The sequence below is a fragment of the Myotis nattereri genome (genome assembly GCF_964212035.1).
Source record: "Myotis nattereri genome assembly, chromosome: 15".
In the NCBI taxonomy this organism is placed as follows: Eukaryota; Metazoa; Chordata; class Mammalia; order Chiroptera; family Vespertilionidae; genus Myotis; species Myotis nattereri.
The window spans coordinates 20,842,838-20,865,509 of NC_138090.1; the positions used below are offsets into that span (position 1 = coordinate 20,842,838).

The 22,672-nt window shown below is 44.8% G+C and overlaps 1 protein-coding gene across 1 annotated transcript in view; it reads left to right on the forward strand.

Annotated features, from left to right (window-relative positions):
* VAT1L (vesicle amine transport 1 like) overlaps window positions 1-22,672 on the forward strand; it is a 146,292-nt gene that overhangs the window by 44,382 nt on the left and 79,238 nt on the right. The window contains exon 4 of the mRNA XM_081108518.1: window positions 20,202-20,344. Within this exon, the coding sequence (XP_080964644.1) occupies window positions 20,202-20,344 (143 nt within the window). The remainder of the gene's footprint in view (window positions 1-20,201; window positions 20,345-22,672) is intronic.

The window sequence follows — 22,672 nt, forward strand, 5'->3', positions numbered from 1 at the left end:
TTGCCAGTAAAAATGGCACAAAAGCTGGAGGAAAGCCTGGAGCTCAGGTGTTAGGTAGGTGGTGACAAGGGACAAAGGCAGGCAGGGATAAGCCACCAGAGCCCTGACCCACCTCGAATGTTGGCTTCACAAGACTCTTCCCTCCCTGTCTCCTAGCTCCCAGTTATTACTTTCATTTATAATTCTGGACGGATGTATTGATTGATGGATCAGTGCCAAGATACTATGCAGGAGCAATTTAAAAAAAATTAAAATCGTCAAATTTCAATTTTCCAAATTCTATACCTAATGTGTATATGCATTTTTTGCTAATTTTTTACAGGCATTCTGTCAGTGCCTCGCACTTATTATTTATGCTCACAAGAACCCTATAAGGTATCAAACTATTTTGAGATTTAGGAAATTGAGGTTTGCTGAAGTCAGTTAACCAAGGCCACATGATTGGCAAAGAAGACAGAGGTGGAATTCACACTGGGATGAGTCTTTCTCAAAGCCTGTGTTGTGAACTACTAAGGTAGGTCAGGAAACGAGGAAGAAGACAGCAGGTCCAGGTCTACCCATCTGCTCATTTTTTCTGCCTACTTGCCTATTTTTGGAGCATCAGAATGACCTTGCTACAAGCTGTCTTTCTCCATGGAATATAGGGTCATGTTGGCCTCTGAGGAGCCAGGTGGGCAGTGGGAGGACGGGAGTGAAGCTTGTAGAGCAGGGCAAGGTGATGGGTATACACCCAGCTTTGAAGGTGGACACTTACTCCCCTCTCTCCAGAGCCCAGCAGAGGGCCAATCGCAGTAGGCTTGCCAGATTCAGCAGGTATGGATTTTATCTGGCAATTCTTACTTCCCAGGGCCCCCCAGAGTTCTTTCACAAAAATTTCTAAACCTTCCAGGGCATTAATTACCCTAGTGAGTCTGAAAACCTGGATTTGAGGCGATTAGGAGACGCATCCAGTCAGAAATGCATTAAGGAGGGCAAATATTTTAAGCTTCAAGAAAAGCGACTGAAAGGAGTCCTATTGTCTAGAGCCCATCCCCATGATGGGAATATGGCTGTGTGTTCAATGCCAAGACCTGGACTCCCCTTCCCAGGACCAAGCAGAGGCCAGTCTTACTCCCAGCTGCTCAGAGTTCTTCCACAGCACACAACTCTGCAGCATGGAGAGGTGCTAGGACCTTGAAGACTGGGGCAATGAAGAGGGGAGACCAGCCTTCCTCAGCCAGAAAGTCCATGAGGCAAGTGGTCGACTCTATTAGTCACCAGACAGGCCTTTATTGAGCAATTACTATGTGCAGGCATCATGCTAGGTGTCTAGAATTCAGTGACAAGTAAGGGAGATAGGCACATAGCCAAGTAAATATCAAGCAAATATATATAATGCATTGTGTATATGTGAATAGTTTATAAATATGCATGTGCATATATTATAAAGAATCAAGGATATATATATTTTTTTTTTCGAGATGCTATCACAGAGAATAAACAGGGAGAAAGACACACTGCATATTGAATCATCAAAGATGACCTCACTGAGCGGGTGACATTTAAGCAGAGACAAGGGGGTAATTATATGAAAAGCAAGAAAGAAGCACATTGCAGGCTTCAGGAACAGCAAACACCCCAGGAAGGAAGTACTGATGGCATTAAGCCATTGAAAGAGAATTATTTTTCTTGTTTAATCACAGAGTTGGCTGCTGAGATCTAGCCTGTTACCTACTAGGCTTTGTGGCAGACACCTGGACACCCACCAAGCCCCCATCCCTGAAATCAGTGCAGACAGTCCCAGTTCAGCCAGCAGATTCCTGCAGCTCTCGGCCTGAGGTTGTTTTCTGTAACTTGGCCCTTGCTGAGGACAGGCCGAAGTTTCTGGGAGTCAAGGCCTTCAAGAACACCCCTCAACAAATGAGCGATGGGAGCTGGGGGATGAATATCTGAGGCTCCTCCCCCAGGTGGGAGAATTACGAGGTGTGTTCTACATGGCCTCTCAGACTGGCCCCACTAGACATGAGCTCCAGCTGTCCTCTGGGTAAGCCATTTTATAGGCTTTCTGCCTACCCCATTTCTTCATCTCACTTCCTGGGGACCATTCTCAAATAAACGATGTACACACAAATTTTCATCTTAGGGCCTGCTTTTGGGGAAACCCAAACCCTCTGAACAAGTCATTTATGATCAGCCAAAGCTTAACTCAAGCATCTCTCCCCATCATTTCCTCCCCACTGACGTTTTTATCTCCAGCTATGCCGGTCTATTCATCTTCCTCTTGCAACCACACAATTTTCAACCTGACAGCCCTTGCTGGCTCTCCTTATTTCTCTACCTGGAAAATTCCTATTTATCATTTAAATATCACCTGCTCTTGGAAGCCTTCCTTGCTCTCCCATTTCTACATCCTCAATATTGTCTTACTGATATTGCCTTCCCAGACTCCATGCACCCATCCACCCATCCTATAGATATGTATTAACTACCTCTTTATGCCAGACAGGCACCAGCATGCTGCACCTGTCCTGCACAGGTCTTCCTGTCTGGATAAATCTTTTTGAGGTCAGAGTAGGTCTTAGACATGTCTGTGCTTCTAGTACACAGCGCAGGGTCCAGGATGGAGTGGGTGCTTGGCAACTGTTTGATCAAATTAAATAGATGAGCTTTACCTGTTCCAGGCAGACAGCATCTGTGTAATGATAATGATGTTCTTAATTACGCAGAGGTGGATACATTTATTAAGTATGTGGAATTAATAAGCGAGTATGTTATCATCAAAATGTGAATGACATGTAGCCAATTTCATTACTTAAAATAGCTTGTAAGCCATTAAGCCAGTGACCATGCTTGATTTCCCAATACAAAAATTATTCTTCAAAGCAGAAACGGCTCTCAGCAGATTCTACTTCATCACTCTGTGAACCAGAGTCTGGAATTCCTGCTTTACCTCCCAAATCTTCTTGTTAAACTGTGCTAGGCTGTTTGACCTTGTTGTTTCATACTAGTAAGGTTGCCATATAAAATACAAGATGCAACCCTACCTACCAGCAATATATATTTAAATATATTTTTATTGATTTCAGAGAGAGAGAGAGAGAGAGAGAGAGAGAGAGAGAGAGAGACATCCATGATAAGAGAGAATCATTAGCTGCCTCCTCCACAGACCACACTGCGGATTAAGCAACCCAGGCATACATCCTGACTGGGAATTGAACCATGACCTCCTGGTTCATAGGCTGGCGCTCAACCACTGACCCACATCGCTGGACACTGGCAATATCTTTTAAAGAAAGAATCAAACAGGCAGGCAGTCTGTAATCAAACATTGAGCATCTACACTTTGTCTCACCATGTGGTAGACACAAAATATACTGCAGGTAAAACTGATTTAGACTCTGCCTTCTGAAACTTACAAAGTACCAGGATTTTTATTGAAATATGGCTTATAGAGATATGGCATTCTAATTTCCAATGAAACAGGATTGGTAAAAATGGAATTATGGTAAATCCACACAATAGAATATGTCCCAGCCATTCAAAATTATTACGTTAAAGAATTTTCATGACTCACAAAAATGCTCACGATATAAGTTTTAAAAAAAATTAATCGGGTTACACATGGCATATTCAGTGTGATCCCACTCCTGTGGACAACCAAATATTGATATATTTGTCCACGTTGAAAAACTAATGGAACACAATAAGCCAAATTATGTACTTACTTCTGAAATATGACATCATAGTTGACATTTTTATAGTTTTCTATATTTTCAAAATTTTCTTTACAATTGGCATGACCATATGTTGTCTTCATAATACTTTTTAAAAAAGACTTAGTAAGTGATCAGAACAGATCCTTCCATTGCAGAATGTGGCATTTCATTCTCTCGTCTATCAGGAGAGCTTACTAAAATGCTCAGAGTCTGTGCTGGGCTTTGGGAAGTAATGGCTTTAGTCTTGCCAAGAGTTTTTGTGAGTGAGGAAGCAGAGAGGAAACAATGGAACTGTGAGTGGTTTACCTTGAACTCTTGTGTTGGTTGTGACTTATAAATATTTAATGGCCAAAAGCAGTGGGTATATGGGGAGAGGAAAGGAGACAGAAGACAAACCATCTACCTCTTCCTCTGTCCCCCATGCTTCTTACCTCTAAGCATGTGGTCCTGGAATTGTGTTGCCCCAATACTGTGTCAGCAATGCACCTCAGGGCCTTGGCAATAATTGACCCATGTATACACCTCACTTTTGCTACAATGGAGGACACCTATATGCCTGTCCACCAGAGTGTGGCCATGCGAGAGCTTTAAAATGCAGTGTAGCATGTGATACAACTTGCTGTGAGTAAAAGAAGCAGCTTAGCTCGAAGCTGTTGCCTCAGGAAGATTGCCTATTTACTGGGCCTGCGGGAAACTTGTCTCATGCATACATGTAGAGAGCCTGATCAGACCACTAAGCAGTTCTAAAACCAAGTGACAAAACCAAGGGAACAGTAGGACGATGGGTGTTGCCTTTACAGACTGAAAAGATAATTGCTATGCTATGGTTGTGAATAGCAACCTCGTCTTCCCTATTTTTTAGCATTATTTTGACATTTTGATTCATATAGGTGTGCTAACCAAAATTCTGTTATATAAAAGTAGGCTGAGAACACTGAAATATCTGGAACTGCTAATGTCCAGGTGGAGGGAGAGGGTCCCACTGTGCCACATTTAAGAGGATTTTTACCCTACAGGCCGTTGTCCGTAGTTTCATTGATCAAAGAGAAGAGACTGAATGGACTGACCATTGGTCAGGCTGGAGAAAAGAAGAGTCAGGATGTGGGAGTAATACTAAGGGGTATGAGACACACATGTCTATTTTTGTGTGTGCCATGTCTCCTATGGACAAAACCTACAGAGAGGCTGCTCAGAGCACGTTATAAATAGAACCTCGGAAACAATTGGCATTGGCCCCAAATAGGATGGGCTACCTTGGGAGGCAATTAGTTCACCATGTTCACGTCATTAGTTTTTCTCCTGGAAGTATACAGGAGGAGCTGAGCCAGGCTTCCTCCATCAGGAAGGAGACGGAGTGGGTGACCCAAGAGCATGTGGAGGTCTTTGGAGTCTGCAAATCTATGTTAGTGCTCCTGTGTTTCTCCCTTCCTGTCTCACATGTGTGATTGACTGGCTGGAGATCTTCTTGGGGAGACAGAGAGGAATTGAAGTCCTTAACCATAGTATTAGCTGGTGCCAGGCAGGATGTCCAATCATTTATGAGGTCTCATCCTTCACTCCTTCCACCCACCTTGAGGAGGGCACCATTGCCACACACGTGTGCGAATACTAATGTTCTGAAGGCTCACTCACGTGTCCTGCTCAATTCCAGATGGCTAGTAAATGTAGTTAGTTGTACTCCATAGGCCCTTCGTGTCCAGAGCCCACCATTTAGTATTCCTATAACCTAACACAGTGCATGTGCACAGAACACAATGATTTCTGTGTGGGGCACGTACAGTTTTACTGAATGGGACAATAAACACATTTTTTATTTGCAGGACAGTGAAAAGGATACCATGAAAGGAATAGGGTGTGGCCTGAGATGTGTCAAAGAAGGAAAAAAATGTGAAGAGATTTTCATTCACTCATTCCCACATTTTATGAACACCTACTGTGTGCCTGGTGCTCTACGGGGGATGGGGGGGACTCCAGATACAGAGGTATTAACCATAGAGCATTGGACCTGGTGACATCACAGTTTCAGTAAGGGAGACGGCTTGATAAACAATAATTTTGCACATATTGCATTTACAAAGGAAGTCAGTTAACTGAATGTTAACATTCCTTGGGAAATGAACTGCTCTTCAAAGAAATCGGATATGGGGAAAAGGTCAGCGGCTAGCTCTGAACATCCCCGTGGGAACGCCCATCTAGAGACCTGCTCTGCGCCCTCCTTTCCTAGAGGACTGAATTTTGAAGGCACTCTCATCCGGAAGCTTTCGATGCCGCCCTCCAGCTGGGAAGGGTTCTGCGCCGCTCAGTTCAGAGCCTCAGCCCTGGGTTTGAAGCTGCAGAAAGAGCCCCAGTGTCTGATCTCTGAGGGCTGGCAGGGGCCAGCAGTGATTTGAGAGCTTGAGTTTCCTGCCCAGTGAAGTTGTTGGTCACATCAGACAGGTGCTGAAACCAAGGCCAGGCTCCTGTCGAGAGGCCTGGTAAGGAGGCGCCTTCAATGGACAGGGACACTCAGAAAAGGCAGGAAAGTCAGACCGCTGAGTGGTGAACACCATGCTTCCAAGTAAGGGCAGCTGCATCCGCTGGGCACTGTTGCAGGTTGGTCTCACAAATCCCAGCGTTTAGGGCTCAGAAGATATAGTAGATGGGCAAAGACGGGAGTAGAAAGTGAGCTTGTACTTCCTAAGCCCCCACTTTTTGGACAGTCCTGTGCAGACCCTTCTCCAGGTGTGTCTATTTGACAATCCTATGAGGTGGGCAATATTATCCCACCTTTCAAGATAAGGCTGTCAGTTCAGAACAATTGGGCCATGTCATTCAAGTGATGAGTGGTGGATCCAGGAGTCAAAATTCAAGTCCCACAATGCCTACATTTTTGCTTTACTCTCCTGGCCACCGTATTAGTTCCTTTCCTTAATATTAGGATGGCCACACCCTAGTAGGTGGGATGACCCTCTCCGTCCAGGGCACTTCCAGTTTATGCCTGTTGAACGAGCAAAATTAACAATAGCATCCCCCTTCACTCTCAAAGAGTACCCTGATGTAGACAATAAATTGTGTGATCACCTTACCTAATATGTTTTTGGTTGAAATAGATGCATTTATCCATACTGTGGGGACAAATCGTAATTTGGCTAGAAAAGGGAATCCGGCATCCCACTATGCAAACATAGTCATCCAGGAAATTTATGCGGATGCACTGCGTGGAAGGCAGCCAGCCTGGAAGTGGAAGTGCCCCATAATGGTTGAGAGCCCTGGTGAGGGGATTGTGCCATCTGGTGGGCTGGACTAGTTTCCTGGCTAGGATTCCAGCCACGTGGATGCTGGAGTCCAGCACTCGGGCAATGTGGGAGTCTGTGGGCGATGGTTGCTCTGTGGCCACCCATGGTGTCCGTTACTTGGAAAGTGGTGCTGATGACAGACACAGACTTGGCATGATCCCCATGAGGGCTTGTTAGTAGAGTTACCATGTGCATTTGGGCAAATTATACACTGCAAAAAAACACTTCACCCTGGGGCAAGAAGGGGATGCTGTTTTGTATTCTTTTATGAGATGGTCAGTCAGATGTGGTCACAAGGAGGCAGAGGAGAGGGTCAGGAAAACCATCTTTATTCTGTTCATGGGTCCTAAAGACAGAAGGCACAACACACCACTCAGAGCCACCTGGGAACACACCAGGTGGTCAGGAGGCTGAAGACAGGAACAGAGGAAGCGCTTAGGCCATGGCTATTAATGGAGTTTCTACAGAAAAGGCAAGGCAGGTGGACAGGTTAGGACTGGCTTGTTTGAACAACTGCAGTGGGGTTTGGGCTGCAGGGATGGTCTCTATTGCCTGGTATGTGGTCCTGGGATAGTTAAGGTAGAGAAACATTCCTTCTTGGGTGTATGGGCCAGATAGAGAAGTCTGGGGCTCTGGACTGGTTAGTTTGCACATCAGTGGCATGCTCCCAGTTGGGCACTTTGTTATTTCTGAAAATTGGCTAGCCCAGGGAAGGGCAGTCTCTCCCCAGCCAGGAAGGTTCTTAAGATGTCAAAACATCATTAATATATGAATTCTTTTAAACAAACAACATAGATACTCCTATTTCAGTTGCCAGGGCTCATAGCTGTGACTGCCAGGAAGTAGGGGAGTGGGGATTCCTAGCCATAAATTGAACCCTTCCACACCAGCTCCCTGCCCTACAGTGGTTTGTCACAAATCCCCGGGGGCCTGAGAAGAGTGCTTAATCTGGAACCAGTAGGGTGACAATCGTAACAGCCTGTGCATTCTTTAGCAGGGGTGGGAACCTTCTTTCTGCCAAGGGCCATTGGATATTTATAACATTATTCGTGGGCCATACAAAATTATCCACTTAAAAATTAGCCTGCTCTATTTGGTCAAACATTTAATTAACTCACCTTGACAAGGCCAGACCAAATTATTTCATGAGCCTTATATGGTCTGCGGGCCAGACGTTCCCCAACCTTGCTTTAGTGTAAGAAGAGCAAAAGGGGCCCAAGATTCCCTGAGTATTTGCTCTGTGCCCAGCACAGTACTAAGTACTTTATTCTATATTAAACAGCACTTTGCATTATTAGCCCATTCTCCATTTTAAAGGTGAGACCACTGAGGCTCAGAGAGGTGAAGTGTCTTTCCAAAGTCACACAGCCCATCCATTTATCAAGGTTTCAAATTCAGGTTTGCTTGACTCAAAATATGCTCAACATCACTAATCACTAAGGAAATACAAATAAAAACCACAGTGAGATATCACCTCACAGCTGTTTGGATGGCTTTTATGAAAAAACAAAACAAAACAAAACAAAAATATGGATGTTGGAGAGGATGTGGAGAAATGGGAACCCTTGTATACTGTTGATGGGAATATAAATTGGAACAACTATTATGGAAAACAGTATGGAGGTTTACTAGTTGTAAAAAATTACAACTAGAACTACCCTATGATCCTGAAATCCCCCTTCTGGGTATCCATCCAAAAGAAGTGAAGTCAGGATCTTGAGGAGATATCTGCACTCCTGTGTTCATTGCAGCATTATTGCAAAGACGTGGAAACAACCTAAATGTCCATGAGCTGATGATGAATGGAACAGAATGTGGTATAGACATGCAATGGAATATCATTCACCCTTTTAAAAGAAGGAAATCCTGCTACAACATGGATGACCCCGAAGGACATTATGCTAAGTGAAATAAGCCAGACACAGATAAACAAATCTTACACAATCCCACTTATATCAGGAATCTGAAATAGTCAAACTCATAGAAGCTGAGAGTAGAATGGTGGTGACCAGGGGCTGAGGGGAGGGGATATAGTTTCAGTTTTGCAGGATGAGTAAGTCCTAGAGATCCACAGTGCAGCATCCCTCAGTTATTACTGTCATCTTACCTTCTCCCCGCTTCATGTGAGGTTGAAAATAAAAGCAGGAAAATGTTGACTCTTGGAAAGCACACAGATTTGCCCCATCATTGATGGAAAGTTGTAACTGCTACTAACAAGATATGGGGCAGACCTTATCCATGTCCAACCAAGAGGTAAGGCAGGAAGCTGGCTGAGCAGCTGTACAGGCCTTCCTTTGAAGGGCACACATCCCTGGTCTCAGCCTGCAATTGCTCTCTGTCCCTTGGGCCTCTCTGGCCACCTTACTTCTTGCTCATGACGCTTCTGTCTCTTTCGCTATTTCCCCTTTCAACATACAGTAACTGGGACCCAGTGCTGTAGACACAGAGGAGAATAAGATGATCCTCCCCTTAAGGAGTCTATTGGGGGATAACAGAAGAAAGAGATCTATCTTTAAGAGGAAGGGAGGGAGGGAGAGAGGGAGGGAGGAAGGGAGAGGAAGAAGGAGGAGGAAGAGGAGGGGAATGACAGAGGAGAAGGGAAAGGAGAAGAATGGGGAAAGGAGAGAAGAAACACAGCTTAGAGAGAGATGGCTGAGCAGTGATGTGCTAGTTTGGGGCAAAGCAGGAAATATTAACTCTCCTGGGGATCTCCAGGAAGGCTTCCCAGAGAGGTGGCTTTGAGGGTGTTGAAGGAGAAACCAGAGTACTGAGCACCTGCTTTGGGTCATCTCTTGTGAGTCACATATGTTACCTCCTTGGACCCCCACATGGCCTCGCTGAGTAGACATTGACCTCCCTGGTTTAAAGGAGAGAAATCTGAGACTTGACCAGATTAAGTGGCAGCTCTGGGATTATGGGACCCAGGAGCCTTCCCTTGCTCTGCAGTGGCTGCTGTGTCTCATTCCTATGTCACCGTTTTGGTGCTCAATAACAAAGAACAAAGAAATTATGTTCAGCGACATGGAGGCTTGGGTTTAATCCCATCACTTCCAGTTGCTAGTACTTAGCCTTTCTGAGCCACAGTTTCCAATTACTAGCAGGATAACCTTGAGTAAGGTCACTTGATCTTTTCTGAGCCTGTTTTCATGATGGGAATGTGATGTTGGGAGCGTGTAAAGTGCCTAGCACAGTGCTTGACAAAGAGTAACTAGCCAGTAAGGGATGCCTCCCCTTCCTTCTCTCCTTTCAGCCTCCAGACCCACCACTGCCTTGCAGCACAGGGCAGCGGTTAAGACTGTGAATGCTGAAGTCAGATCATGTGGGTTCAAATCTTGCCTCTGCTGTTTACTTACTGTGTGACTTTGGGCAGTTACACAACTGCTCTGTGCCTCAGTTCTTTCCTCTGGGAAATGAGGATGAACTAGTACCCACTCTTCACCCTTTGGCCCTACTGCTTCTCATCTGAGTGACTGTGCAGTGATCTCAGCAGTCTGAGCAGGGGGAAGGTCTAAATGTTCACCCTTGCAGTCAATGGATGGGCAGAGCTAAGAGGGACCGGGAAAACCTGGGGTTCGGCAGCATAGCTGAGGCCCAGGGAGCAGGGAGGCTGAACTCCTCTAGGCATCGGAGCCTCAGACCTTGGGAACAGGGATGGGGGTTATTTCTCTCCTTGCTTCTCTGACTCACACAGGACTGTGTTAGTCAGGCCCGGAACTACCGGATCCCATGTACTAAACCCACGCGCTGTGATGTCAACCTCAAGTGGGAAAGGAGGGCTGTCACAATGCCGAAACAGACCAAATCGGAAGAAGGGAAACTTTATAGACTGCCCCGATCTCAGCACTGGCTGCGCATTAGAATTACCCAAGGAACTTACAAAATATGTGCTAATACCCAGGCCTCACCGTGGTTTTAAATAAGGTATCAGATATTAAGGTATCCTGAGCATCTTGAGGCCTCAGCATCTAAATCACATGGAGGCAGCAGGGCCATTGAAGGCCATTCTGTCTGATGACGAACTGAGCTGCGCTAGAATTCCCGGAAGGCTTGTTAAAACTCCTATTCCCAGGCTGCACCCCCGAACCCCTGAATCTGTAGGTCTGGGCGGGGGATGAGAATCTGTGTAGTTAACAAGTCTCCAGACAGCATGGCTGCTGCTGGTTCCGGCCCGCATATTGAGAAGCACCGATCCACATAAAAAATAAAAGATATTGTCTATTACATCTTCCCAAAGAATGTGTCTACTGCTTTTTGGATTAAAAATTGTTTTCCCTACTTAAATTTCAAGCAGTTGAAAAATGCCTGTCCCACTCTTCACTTTCCCTCCTTTTCTCTCTTCCCCCTCAGAAACGTACCCCTGGAGCTTCTTGCTGTTGAAGTTCTCAGCACATGTGTGTTACAGGGAGGGAGTGGCATGTGTAGCTCAGCAGTTTCGCAATGACAAACCAGATACAGATAAAGAAAGGCTGGCTGATTCTTCGTGTGTACCCGGAGAGAACAGAGAATGTTCTTTGCTGCCTTCGATGGCATTCACATGGATCAGCCCACACAGTGGATTTGAATTTCCTCTCCTTACAATAATCAAGTCAACTAAATTGTTGACAGGCAAATGACAGCCCTGATCTGAAAAGAAGTCTCTAACCTGTGTCTAAATCCCAACGTGGGAGTTTGTATTGTCACAGGTAAAGCACAGTATGGCTCCGGTATTCAGTGTACGAGATTTCATAACATCCAGTTATCTTTTCTAGTCCAAGTGCCTCTTTGCATTAATGAAGATGAAAGAGTAAAGTGACAGTTCTTCAGAAGAAAAATAACTCACCTGCCATTTCCTCCGGGCGTCCTTTCAGGACATTCACAGCTCATTCTGCTCATTCTTTTCCATTCTTTGACCACATGAATGGCCTGTGGTTTCCATGAGCTGCTGAAAAGTGGAAACAACTTTCAGAAGAATTCTTTTTTAAAAGTGATCTCAGAAATAGTCAAGCTAGCACTAGAGGGCTTCATTTTCCATCAAACTTGAGGAAATGAGTAAACTTTCCTTCTCTATGGGGGCTTCTTCAAATAGACTTTCTTTAGCCCGGATAAAGAACCAGGCAGTATGACCTACAAATTGTAGAACCAGAGAGACCATTGAGATCCTCAAGTCCAAGTTCCTTCCTACTTTATCTGGTCTCTCCCTTCATGTGTCTTCATGACTTTAGTGCTCATTTTCTGCACATCTGTAAGAATGTAGTAGTGCACCAGTGTTGTCTTAGCCTTGGGCTCAGTGGTTGGAAGTGGTGTTTGCACTCTACTGGTATAGATGTATAATTGTACTTTTAATAGTATTTTTAATTTATTAATATCTATTGCCTCTATTAGAATGCAAGCTACAAGATAACAGGGACCACATATGACTTTGTTCACCTTGGTATTTTCAACACCTCGTTTAGTGTCTAATCTAGCAGGCACTCATTAAATACTCCTGTCATGATAGAATGGGTGACTCAGTGAAGTAACAGAGAGGCTAAGATTCAAAGGATGACCAGCAATCAGCCAGGAAAAAAGAAAGGGAAGAGGATTCTGAGCAGTGAAAATTGCATGTGCAAAAGTTCTGTGGTGAGAGAGTGGGTGGACCTTAGGAAAGACGGAGCATTTTTCCATCTGGTCAAAGCTGGAATACTGTTATATTGTGAGAAACAGTGCGGGGAGATAGATAGTATCTAAATTATAGAGGCCCTTGTAAGCCATCCATTCTTTGCCCCTTACTTAGTTGAATCTCTGATGTAGAGTCCTGACTCTCAGTACACTGATGGGATCATCTGTCCTAAATTCCCATTTAGCATTTAGAGAATAACCAGGATTTCAACCAGGTTCAGTCCTACGGTCAGGGCAGTTACAGCTAACCACTGGCATTTATTGAGTACTTAGGATGTAACAGGAAGCGTATCCAGTCTTTTGTGGAGATGTATTTGCTCCTCTAATCATTTGTTCTCTGTGCCTAGTTAGGGATGCAAATTAGCTCTCTTGGAACTACTGTTCCTGGATCCCCCCACAGTGTATGTTCTGCTTGAGGGGACTCTGTAGCCCTGGAATTAGGACTCATCTGGTTAAAATATGTTCACCCAGGTGAACCTGAGGCATAGCCATCCAAAGAGCAACTCAATGAAGCCCCCCAGACTGATGCCAAGGACCAGGGTTTTTCTCTAAGACTCCAGTCCCATGTGCTTAGCTAGATGGATAGGAAGACTCCTAGCAGAGTGGCATTGCAGCTGAGTTGGACTCCCAGATCTATCATTTACAAGCCACGTAACCTTGGGCAAGTTCCTTTCCCTCTCAGAATCCCCATTTTCAGGTATAAAAGGGAAAGAAAAATATTATAAAAGTGGTTTGAGGATTTCATGAAGCACTTGAGCTCAGTACCTGGCACATGTTGAGACAAAAGGCACCACAGCTGCTGTTACTGCCACACAGGGAGCCACAGGGAGGAGGAGCAGAGGTTCGCCGCAAAATTCTTCATCCTAGCGAGGGAAAGGAAAATCAATTAAAAACAAGTACATGCATATCTGCCTTTATTGCTGTTGCTGGGAGAATGGATTGTCTTGTTCATTTTATGTTCTGGGTCTGCAGGTAAATTGCAAAATCTTTTTTATTGAAAATTCATTCCGTCTTCCACAAATGTTTATTGAGTCCGTACTACTTGCTAGGCATGTGGGGAAAACAAGGATAAATTAGGTACTGCTCCTGCATTCACCTTGGGAGTTGGGGAAGGGAGAGTACAGATTTTCTATAAATGCAAGGGGAAGCACTGTGCTGCTTAAATATAGAATTCATAGCATTATTTACTTTAGGAAATCATTAAGGATCTTGCAAGGGCCTCTCATTGCCTGACTGAAGTAATACAGAGATAAAAGGGGGATGTGTGTGGGGAGGATGCTGCCAATAGATGGCACTAAATTTGTGTTTTCCACCCATTATGTACACTAATAAAAGACCAACATGCAAATTGACCATACCTTCGCTACACCTTAAGCCATGCCCACCAGCCAATCAGAGCGACTATATGCAAATTAACCCAACCAAGATGGCGGCCGGCAGCCACGGAGCTGAAGCGAGCAGGAAGCTTGGTTGCTCCAGTGATGGAGGAAGCCAAGCTTCCCGGCCGGCTCTGAGCTCCACTCAAAGCAACAAAGTTTCAATTATAGAAAGTAAATAAACTCCAGATACCTGCTTTCAGCCGGCCGTGGCCACAGAGCTGGACTGAGCAGGAGGCTTCCCTCCCACCCGCCCTGGCTGGCTCTGAGCTCCTCTCAAGGCAACAAAGTTTCAATTATAGAAGGTAAATAAATCTCAGAATGAAAAAGAAAAGAAAAAAAGGAGAGACTGGGAGCTTCTGTTGCCGGGGGGTTGGCCAGCCTGAAAATGGCCCTCAGCCCCTCACCCAGACTGGCCAGGCACCCCAGTGGGGACCCCCCACCCTAAAGGAGGTGTGGCCAGTCTGAAAACAGCCATCAGCCCCTCACCCAGGCTGGTCAAACCTCCATGGGGTGAGGGTCCCCACTGGGGCGGGGGGGCTTGACCAGCTTGCAAACAGCCATCAGCCCCTCACCCAGGTTGGCCAGGCACCCCAGTGGGGACCCAGACCCTGAAGGGAGTGTGACCAGCCTGCAAACACCCATCAGCCCCTCACTCAGGCTGTCCAGGCACCCCAGCAGTACCCCCACCCTGATCCGGGCAAACCAGCTGGCCCCCACCCATGCACCAGGCCTCTATCCTATATAATAAAAGAGTAATATGCAAACTGACCCTAACAGCAGAAAGACTGGGAATGACTGGTCACTATGACACACACTGACCACCAGGGGGCAGACGCTCAATGCAGGAGCTGCCCCCTGGTGGTCAGTGCATTCCCACAGGGGTAGCTCCGCTCAGTCACAAGCCAGGCTGACGGCTGCCAGTACAGCGGTGGTGGTAGGAGCCTCTCCCACCTCCTCAGCAGCACTAAGGATGTCCAACTGCAGCTTAGGCCGGCTCCCCGCTGCCAAGTGGGCATCCCCCGAGGGCTCCCGGGCTGCCAGAGTGATATCTGACTGCCAGCTTAGGCCCAATTCCCCAGGGGAGCGGGCCTAAGCTAGCAGGTGGTCATCCCCCGAGGGGTCCCAGACTACGAGAGGGCACAGGCCAGGCTGAGGGACCCCCCTGAGTGCACAAATTTTTGTGCACCGGGCCTCTAGTTATTTATATAAGAGTATAAATTATTATATAGTACACTTGTATATTATACTAATTATATTACATGTTATGTATGCCTATATAATAGTCATCGATACATATAAAACCCTAATATACAAATAGACTGAATGGCGAAACAACCAGCCAACCAAATAACTGGTGCACTATGACATGCACTGTCCACCAGGGGGGCATGCACGGAACATGGCGGGTGCTGGCAGCAGTTGATCTGACAACTAAGATGGCAACTAAGTGACTGGCAGGTGGCAGCAGATACAGCTGGACCACAGGATGGCTCACATCCTGGGCAGGATGGGGAGAGATGGTGTGAGGCTTCATCATGCTACTTAGAATGGTGCACATTTTAAAACGTATAAATTGCTTATTTCTACAGTTTTTAATTTAATTAATATCTTCTAACTGAGGTTGACCTCAGGTAACTGAAACCATGGAAAGTAAAACTGCAAATAAGGGGGGCGATACTGTACTATTATACAAGTTATATATTATAAATGAAATATTATGTATTAGATATTAGTTATATATACATATGTACTATTAATACACATATACATATAATGCTAATTATACATCTATATCAGTGGTTCTCAACCTGTGGGTCGCGACCTCTCTGGGGGTCAAACGACCCTTTCACAGGGGTCGCCTAAGACCATCAGAAAACACATATATAATTACATATTGTTTTTGTGATTAATCACTATGCTTTAATTATGTTCAATTTGTAACAATGAAAATACATCCTGCATATCAGATATTTACATGATGATTCATAACAGTAGCAAAATTACAGTTATGAAGTAGCAACGAAAATAATTTTATGGTTGGGGGTCACCACAGCATGAGGAACTGTATTAAAGGGTCGTGGCATTAAGAAGGTTGAGAACAACTGATCTATACAATAAAAGCCTAAGTGACCATTACAGCAGAATGACCGGAATGGCCAGTTGCTATAATGTGCCCTGACCACCAGGGGGCTGATGTTCAACGAAGGAGCTGCCCCCTGGTGGTCAGTGTGCTCCCACAGCGGAATGCCACTCAGCCAGAGGCCGGGCTCACAGCTGGTGAGCGCAGCAGCAGTGGCGGGAGCCTCTCCTGCCTGCACGGCAGCACTAAGGAGCAGTGAGCAGGCGGGTGGTAAGGAGTGAGGGGTCCCGGACTGTGAGAGGGCACAGGCCGGGCTGAGGGACTCCCCCCTCCACCCCCCCAATGCACTAATTTCGTGTACTGGGCCTCTAAAAAATTATATAATATTTGTATATAAATGTATTATATATTACATATATATATAATACTCATATATTTTATATTAAATAAGATAAATATATAAGTAACTCAGTAACTTATCTCATTTTACAAGCACATGTATCTTTCTCATTAAAATGAAATGGTAACATTCTGCTTGGGTCAGCTGATGACTCATTCTGAGAATGCCATGGGATGAGGGCTGCAAAGAACCCGGCTCATGGCCAGTGTCAGTCAGTGATGACTCAAGTACTGTGTTGCTAGGAAGTAGATATTGGAAACGTGGAGGAAGTCATGTTACTGAGGGAGACTGGGTTAGTCCATGAGGGCTGACCTTGTGTGACTAAAGTAAAGGGTGTCCTTTTCATTCTGGAAGCCATGATGAGCACTGGGAAGCTTCAAAACAAATAGTGAAATGCTCAATGCTCTGTTTGAGAAAAATCACTCTGTCCACAGTGTGAAAAGCACATGACACCAGCCAGGCCAATCAGAAGAGTGCTGTCATAATCCAGGGGAGGAAGTATGACAACCAGACTAAGAAGTGACAGCCATAGAGAGGTTGAGTGGAAATAACACTCAATTGTTAATTGACTAATTGGATGTGGGGATGAGTGCAGAAGAGGAGTCCAGGATAACCCCAGGTTCCTAGCTTCAGCAATGAGTAAATGGTGCGGTTCCGTCCACGGAGGCAGGAAATGCAGTAAGAGGAGTGTTATGGGTTGAATCATGTCTCCCCAAGATGCATGTGATGAAATAACCCACAACACCACAGACTGGCCCCTCAATTGGAGGTAGGTTCTTTCCAGAGGTGATCAAATTAATCAGTTAACTGCCACATGTCCAAAACGGAAACCATCCCCATATGCCATGATATTTTGAATTTAATTTAAAAAATCAATTTGCAATGAATGTTATAAAAATAAATATGTTATTCACAATTCGGGTGTTCTTGAATATTTTCAGCTGAAAATTCTCACAAAAAATGATTTTAAAGTTAGTCAGGCCTGCCACGTAGGGAAAACATTTTTTTTTTTTTAAGAGACATGCGTGGCGTGTGGGGAAGGTCTGCCGCTTGCATCTACAGACGCTTATGGCGTACAATGAGTTAAATGAGGTCATTAGGTGAGCTCTAATCCAATATGATTGGTGTCCTTATAAGAAGGGGAAATTTAGTCTGGCCAGTGTAGCTTGGTGGTTGAGCATTGACCTATGAACCAGGAAGTCACAGTTTGATTCTGGTCAGGGCACATGCCCGTGTTGTGGGCTCAATGCCCAGTAGGGGGCGCGCAGGAGACAGCTGATTAGTGATTCTCTTATCATTGATGTTTCTACCTCACTCTCACTCTCCCTTCCTCTCTGAATTCAATAAGAAAAAGAAAAACATAAAAAAGCAGGGGGAATTTAGACATAGGCGCACATGGAGGGAACACCAAGTGAAGACACGGGGAGAAGATGGCCATCTACAAGCCATGGAGAGAGGCCTGGACCAGACCTTTTCCTCACAGCCATGAGAAGGATGCAACCCTGTCAACACCTTGATTTCAGACTTCTAGCCTCCAGAATTGTGGAACAATACCTTCTGCTGTTTAACCCACCCAGTGTGCAGAACTTTGCTACAACAGTCTTAACAAACTAATTCAGGGAGTAACTCATTTGGAGATGGTCCTGAGTTCTACCTTAGATCAGTTGGGGTTGATGTGTTATTTTTTAATAGCCAGGTGAAGATAGGTGCCAAAATGGTAGTCCAATAGGCAAGTCTGGGACTCAGTAAGAGACTTGGGACTAGAGATGGAGATTAAGGTGTGCCAATCATTTCTGACACTCCAGCATCGACAGCACAATGTGACTTTTTATACTAAGAATTTAAAAAATAGCTGAGTGGATAAATGTCACGTTTGCTTAAGGACAGAGGACAGGAGGGACTACACAGTGACTGGAACTCATCCTAATCTCCCATCCCAGCACTAATGAGGCTAGCTCAAGCCCTATTGACTTTGAGAAGATTGCTATGTTGATTGCTGATATTTACACTCATGAGTGAGGAAAATCCCCTCTTTGTTCTCTAAAATCAGAGGATAAAACTTTAACCAAATATCAAGTTATTCTGAGAAGAGAGAGCTCTGTAGCCTCTTTGGAGCCTTAGGTTCACACCCATGTTCCAAAGTGTTGACCTCCAAGTGTCTGCTTAGTGTAAATGTCAAAGTAAGTTGACAACATGGCATAATAGAAACTGGCAATAACTGGAAATCAGGAGACCTTGCTTCAAATCTCAGATCTGCCTCGGAAGAACTGGGTCACCCTAACCTTCCTGAGTCTCCTCCCCTCGTCCATAACCAGTGACGGGAAAGGGTAATTGGATGATCTTCCAAGTCTAGCATTCTGATTCTCACAATGTTGCCTTTAATTGTAAATGTTGGAAGAATTAAATTTCCACAAATTGACCTGCCAACCTAATTTAGTCCACCAATAGGAAGAAGACATGTAAACAGAGTGATAGGCAGAAACAAATATCACAGATGACTTTGGTAGAATGAGATCCCTCCATAATAATTTATGGCTCCTAATGATGGCAGATGGAACACTGAAAAGAGATAGTATTTGGTTGTAGAATGCAACTTATTTATCAGCAAATTGTTTTTTGGGGGGAAGGTTTCTAAATGTACATGGTCACAGTATTTTGTCCAATGACTTAAACTTCCAAGCATACTGAAGAAGGACATGGAAAAGTCCATTTCTAGCTGCCTTTGTGATTTCTCCTGGATCACTTAGTAGTTAAACCTCATGCATTGGCCTTTTCTTTATATGCCTGGATGTCTCTGCCCTGGATATAATAAGTGACTAAAGGGTACAGCTGATTAAGATTTACTGAGTCTCTATTAAGTGTCCTGTTTTGTGGCAGGTGCTTGACCTGTGTTATAGACTGCCTCATTTAACACCCTTGTAACATATGCTGTCAGCCATACCATATCTTCTCGACATGCTGAAGGTTGCTTGCTTAGAGCTTCTGTCTGTCTGTCCAAGAGGACAAGCCAGACATGCACTAGAGTTACTGCTGCAAGAGCACCCCTCAGCCAATATCAGATGGAAATTTGGTGGATAAATATTCCAGCTTCCTCACCACTTGGTTGGGATAACTCTGCAGCATATTCTACACTTGCTCACAGAGTCTTCAGAGGGCCTGAGTTCTGGGTGCCCCTGGGGAATACGCGCTTGATAACATACCCTTTATGGACTGCCTTCTATTTCTGTCTTGACACCCTGGTATTTCCTGCAATTGTATTCCTGACACAGTACTAGCACTCGCATCTTTGCCTCAGTGTCTGCTTCTCTGGTATCCAAACTAAAACATCCCCCAAGGTCCCTAGGGAGTAGGTACCATTATTGCTAACTTACAGAGAGGAATCTGAGGGTCAGTATGGTTAAATACTAGTTGTTAAGTCTTGGTGCTGGGGTTTTGTTGGCTCACAAAAACATTCCTCTACACCAGTTCTTCTCAACCAAGAGAGATTTTGTCCCCCAGAGGACACTTTGAGATGTCTGCAGATAGATTTGGAAGTCACAACTGGCACCTAGGGCGTGGAGAGAAGGGAGGCTGCTAAACATCCTATAACGCACAGTTCAGCTCCCTACAACCAAGACTAATTAAGCCTAAAATGGCCAGTAGTGGCAAGCTTGAGAAATGCTGCTGTATGCCCAGCAAGGCTGGTTGTTGGATGGTAGCTCTCCATGTGACTTGTCTATTGTATTTCACTTCCAGGGCCAAGCTGTGGCTCAGCTGTGCTCCACTATCCCCAATGTGACTGTCTTTGGAACAGCTTCTATTTTCAAGCATGAAGCCATCAAAGACTCCGTGACCCACCTCTTTGACCGAAATGCAGACTATGTGCAAGAAGTGAAAAGGTAAGGTGTTTGCTCAAAGGAGCACCAGGTTGGCCCTTGCTCTTCTCTCTCTGAAAGAACAGTTGCATTCATCTGGAAGGGGGGCTAATACTACCATAGTAATAATAGTAAATATATATTGAGGTCTTACTTAGTATGACTAGCTCTGTGCTAAATATTTCACCTATATTAGCTCATTTAACCCTCTTAACGACCCTCTTTTGCAGAAGATAAAACTCAGGAATAGAGCAGTTAAGTAGCTTGCAAAGCAAATTTATAACTTGCAAAGCCGTTATGCTAGCTGCTATAACACTGCCTTAACACAGAGAAGTTTCTTTCTCATTCATTCACACAACAGCCTAAGGAAATGTAGACTCCAACCAGGGTATGACTGAGAGCCAATGAAGGACCAGAGTGGTGACACGATCAGATTTGGGTTTGGGGCAGTCACTGGTGGTGCGCAGAGAACAGATGGGAGAGGGGAGGCGGGAGGCAGGAGGTCAGTCTGCTGGCTGTTGCAGTCATCCAGGGGAACACTGGCTTGTAACCTAATCCATTTCCACCGGTGATCCTGAAGCCATTGATCACGGCTATGTGCGTGTGCAGCAGGTGGAAAACCCAGCTGCCGCCGTGTTCTCAGAGGATTTGTGCATCTCAGCCCTCCTGCTGCTCAGAGTTTGAGGCTGGTCCTCAGGTTCTATTCCTGAGAGGGTTAGGGATGTCCTGTGCCAGTGTTCCTGCATTTTCAGTTGATCAGCACTAAATTGCAAGGTACAAAGGAATTAGTTGTCCAGCTAGCATCCTAATAATAGCATCACAATTTTCTGCAAATCACACAGTAAAATGGAAAATCGAAGGACTAGAGGGATGGGAGATCTGGTTATCTGAGGTGGTGGATTTGGATCAGATTAAGTGAGAGTTTCTTGGAAAGGAGAGTCTCCTATTAGTCTGAATTTTCAGATTTGCTATTAAAGGTTTGAACAGGGAGATTTGCATGTAACTTAAAATTGACCCAGTATTTGCAGGAGGGCATGAAAAGAGAGCTTTACATGGAGATATTAGAAGTTCTCCGACTGGTTCGCAGAAGTCTGTAGATTGCAGGCATAGTTTAAAGACTTCCAGGATTTACCTTTGCCTATTTTCATAACCCTTAGATAGTCCTTCTTTTACCTAGCATCTAACAAGCTGTGATGAGGAAAATGAACTACCATGTCCCTTCAGCGATCTTTTCTTTCATCCTCTTAATGATATTTTTGTGAGCATCCTTTATTCATGTACTGACCTACTTAATCAATATTGAATGTCTGTGTTGGGCCAGGCACTGGGCCAGGGCGGGAGATACAGCCAGACCACTTTGAGAGTCACTCTTTACGTGCAGTTTGAGTCTAGTTGGGGAAGAAGAGACAAACATTTTTTTAAAATTCCTTGATTTACAAGTTCAATATGTGCCCTGCTGGAGAAACACAAGATGCCAATAAACACGCAGATGGGGAAATCAGACACATTGTCCATCAAAGGGTGAGATTTGGGCTGAAATGTAAAAGATGAGAAATTGGCCAAAGGAAGAGCATTTCTGACTTGGGGAGTGCTATGTGCTAGGGCCCAGTGTCAGAAAAGGCTTGAGAAATTTGAGAATCTGAAAGGAGACCGGTGCAGCTAGAGGCGGTAGGATGTGGAAAGTAGTGAGAGAATAGATTCACGAGGGGCAGCTCTTCTGAAAATGTGACGGACAGTCTATGGCCAGGGAGCTCCTGAAGTTCCCATTTCCTATGTAGCTGCTCTATCCCCTTGTCCTTCTCTGTCCTTGACCTGCGACCTTCAGCCCCCAAAGCAGTGATTTCTCCTGATGTCAGCAGAGCAGAAGGCAACAGGTCCCTGGTTGCCTACTGCAGAGCCAAGCACTGCTTCTGATTCACAGCAGGCGTGCAGCATATGTCCCGGGTGAATTATAGCATCGTCTGTAACAGTGAAGATGCAGAAGCAGCCTCCGTTATCAACAGAAGGAAAATAGTTCAATAGATTATGCTACACCCACACACTTGAGTATTATGCAGCCCCTTAAAAAAAAGATAATTATGGAGACTCTGTCACAAAATGAGAAAAATAGCCGTGGTAGCCTATTGAGTGAAAAAGAAGAATGCCGAATTTCATCTACACGGTGATCACAGCTTTGTATACACTCTCAACTCAAAAGGACATAAAATGAAAGGAAAGAGTGGAATTCAACTGCTAACGTGCAATAGGAGGTGGACGCAGAGTATTTCTTTTTTGATCACGGATATTGTTTATTACACTATTATGTGTCTGATAAACTAGAAAAAATAATAACATAAAATTCTGTGAGATGAG